The sequence below is a fragment of the Rosa rugosa genome, chromosome 6 (assembly GCF_958449725.1).
Source record: "Rosa rugosa chromosome 6, drRosRugo1.1, whole genome shotgun sequence".
Taxonomy (NCBI): domain Eukaryota; kingdom Viridiplantae; phylum Streptophyta; class Magnoliopsida; order Rosales; family Rosaceae; genus Rosa; species Rosa rugosa.
In genome coordinates, this window is record NC_084825.1 from 1,575,281 (window position 1) to 1,578,090 (window position 2,810).

Below are 2,810 nucleotides of genomic sequence, written 5' to 3' on the forward strand. Positions count from 1 at the left end.
TTTAGCTCTGTTTCGAAATCGATCGCTCGGACAACTGACCGGACGGACTCTTTCGGTCTGCAAAGTAGGCCGTCGATTATTCGGTCTTGAGACTTGGAATTGAAGTTAGATTGAGAGTATCTGCAGGTAATTGACTAGAGCTTAGCTTCAATCAGTGAATTACATTAATATGGCCAAATTAACACTTGCTTGTCTTCGATCTCGTCGATCAGGTATGTCAAAAACAAGCAGCAGCTGCGCCTTGCAAGTCATAACATGCAAAGGTATGTCTGCAATAACTCTGCGCCCCCGTGTGTGTGTGTGTGTGTGTGTGTATCATAATATACAGTACGTAATTAATGTACTGGCCGGACTGAGCTGGCCTCGAGTGCCAATTCATCAAATCTGATAATATGTATTTATACAGCGGCTGTATGTTGGGGAGTGGGAGAAGAGTGCAAGGTGGAAGAGATACAGGTAGAGCCACCACAGAAGTTTGAAGTTCGTGTCAAGATGCTCTATGCCAGTCTCTGTCACACTGACATCCTCATGTCCAAAGGACGCCCAATTGTACGTACATATATCCATTCCATTATTTCCATCCATCCATCTTCATTAATCAATATCCTCCATGCATCTTTTTAAATTAATTCTACTCTATCTGCAGCCTCTTTTCCCTCGCGTTCTTGGACATGAGGGCGTCGGGTAATAATTACTTTTTAATCAATAATCACTTGGTCATCATTTAATTTATTCTAATTAGATATCTGATGCACTAATATATGGGATTATGCAGTGTGGTAGAGAGCGTCGGAGAAGAAGTAAACGCAGAGGATTTCAAACAAGGAGACATCGTGATACCAACGTATGTTTCAGAATGCCAAGAATGCGAGAATTGCTTGTCAGGCAAGTCCAACCTGTGCCTGAAATATCCGTTTACCTGGAGCGGTCTAATGCTTGATGGTACTTCAAGAATGTCGACTGTCAAGGGACAAAAGATGCTGTACCACCTCTTTTCTTGCTCCACATGGTCCGAGTACATGGTCGTTAACGTCAATTTCCTTGTCAAGCTCCACAAATGGGGTCCTCATCGTACTACTACACCACTTCTGTCCCACGCTAGCTTCCTCTCATGTGGATTCTCTACCGGATTTGGGCCTCCTTGGAAGGAAGCTAAGATTGAAAGAGGGTCAACTGTTGTTGTTATTGGTCTTGGTGCTGTTGGATTAGGGGTAAGTACTACTCTAGATGCTATATATGGTGCTAGCTGACCTAGCGTAGCAATAGTTTAAAACCATTAATGTTATGTACGTTGTACTGGTACTGCAGGCAGTTGAGGGGGCTAGAATGCAAGGTGCATCTAGGATAATCGGTGTCGACAAAAATGAGATGAAAAGAGAAAAAGGAATAGCTTTTGGAATGACTGATTTTATAAACCCTGACAATCACCAATCTGAACATGATCAAGATCATGACAAATCAGTTTCTAAGCTCATCAAAGACTCTACAGATGGAATGGGTGTAGATTATTGCTTTGAGTGCACTGGCGTTGCATCCTTCATCAATGAAGCCCTTGGAGCCACAAAAATGGTATATCCACACACACGTATACACCACAAAATGTATACATATTATTCATGGTCGGTACATAACAAACTAAAAAGTGTTTCTCGTGTTTATTGGGTTGCGATCGAGTCTTCATACACATAAAAAGTCTAGCCAACTTGGATTCAACTCTATCTTAATTCTTATTATTTTGTGTTGCAATCTGCAGGGTAAAGGAACAGCTGTTGTGATAGGAGGCTCAGGTGTAACAACCGTTCAAATTGATTTTCTCTCCCTGATGAGCGGCAGAACCTTGAAAGGGTCCATGTTTGGAGGTCTCAAAGCCAAAACCGACCTTCCCATTCTCATCAACAAATGCATGAATATGGTACGTCTTGAGTTACTACTTCTACTCCTAGCTAGTCCTGTGAGTACTCACTCGGTTTCATTTTCATGCAATCCATAAGATTCATGCTGAATGTAGATCTTCATGAGGGAATTAATAAACACACACACACACACATGTACATGAGAGAGAGAGAGAGAGAGAGAGAGAGAGAGAGAGAGAGAGAGAGAGAGAGAGAGAGGGAGGGGGGGGGGGTATAAAGTTTAAGAAATTCTTAGTAGTTTCGCTACCTACAAGTTTTGGATCAATCATTTTTGTTTTTGAAGTTTGAAATAGGTTTGAAATATATAAGAAGTCTGAAAAGTAACTGTACTCTACTTCACACAGGAAATGCAACTGGATGAACTCTTGACCCATGAAGTTCCTCTCGTAGATATTAACAAAGCATTTGAACTCTTAAAGCAGCCAGATTGTATGAAGATTCTGATCAAGATTTGATTCGCACTGTTTATCCGTATTTTATTTGTTAGAATAAATGAGTTTCATTGTTTTCCATAATGATGCCGATTGATGATGAAATCTTTCGAATTATTTTCTACTTAAAAGTAATTTGAAGTAAACTAGAATAACTTCATTTATCCGGTTGTGTTTCATCTGTACACCATACCTTATTCCAGAATGTAAAAAGCAGATTAAACTTCAATTGTATATTTAAGAGTTCAATGATTTATTTAAAAAATAATAAAAACAAGAACCCTAAGTTGATAGAACTCAAGAAAATATAAAATAAAGAGTTATTATCATAAATGGTATCTGAACTTATCCTCAATTTTATTGATGGTACATGAACTTCAATTTTAATCACAACTAGTATCTAAACTTTTCAATTTCATTTTAAATAGTATTTATCACTAACTTCTGTTAAAAATTGACATGTGCC

At 38.9% G+C, this 2,810-nt stretch overlaps 1 protein-coding gene across 1 annotated transcript; it reads left to right on the forward strand.

The window, feature by feature from the left end:
• On the forward strand, positions 1 to 2,400 carry LOC133718217 (CYP enzymes assisting alcohol dehydrogenase-like). The gene is made up of 8 exons (XM_062145042.1): positions 1 to 126; positions 213 to 263; positions 407 to 549; positions 647 to 684; positions 776 to 1,211; positions 1,309 to 1,569; positions 1,754 to 1,912; positions 2,258 to 2,400. The coding sequence occupies exons 2-8, from the start codon at positions 215 to 217 to the stop codon at positions 2,366 to 2,368; spliced, it is 1,197 nt and encodes a 398-aa protein (XP_062001026.1). The 5' UTR covers positions 1 to 126; positions 213 to 214; the 3' UTR covers positions 2,369 to 2,400.
• Positions 2,401 to 2,810: the final 410 nt, after the last annotated feature.

What these genes read in the sequence shown, in the direction of transcription:
- LOC133718217 (XM_062145042.1), top strand. Translation starts at nt 215, where the DNA reads ATGTCAAAAACAAGCAGCAGCTGCGCCTTGCAAGTCATAACATGCAAA. An exon ending in GCAAGTCATAACATGCAAAG is followed by an intron (nt 264 to 406) that starts GTATGTCTGCAA and finishes GTATTTATACAG; the next exon opens with CGGCTGTATGTTGGGGAGTG. An exon ending in CTTGGACATGAGGGCGTCGG is followed by an intron (nt 685 to 775) that starts GTAATAATTACT and finishes GGGATTATGCAG; the next exon opens with TGTGGTAGAGAGCGTCGGAG.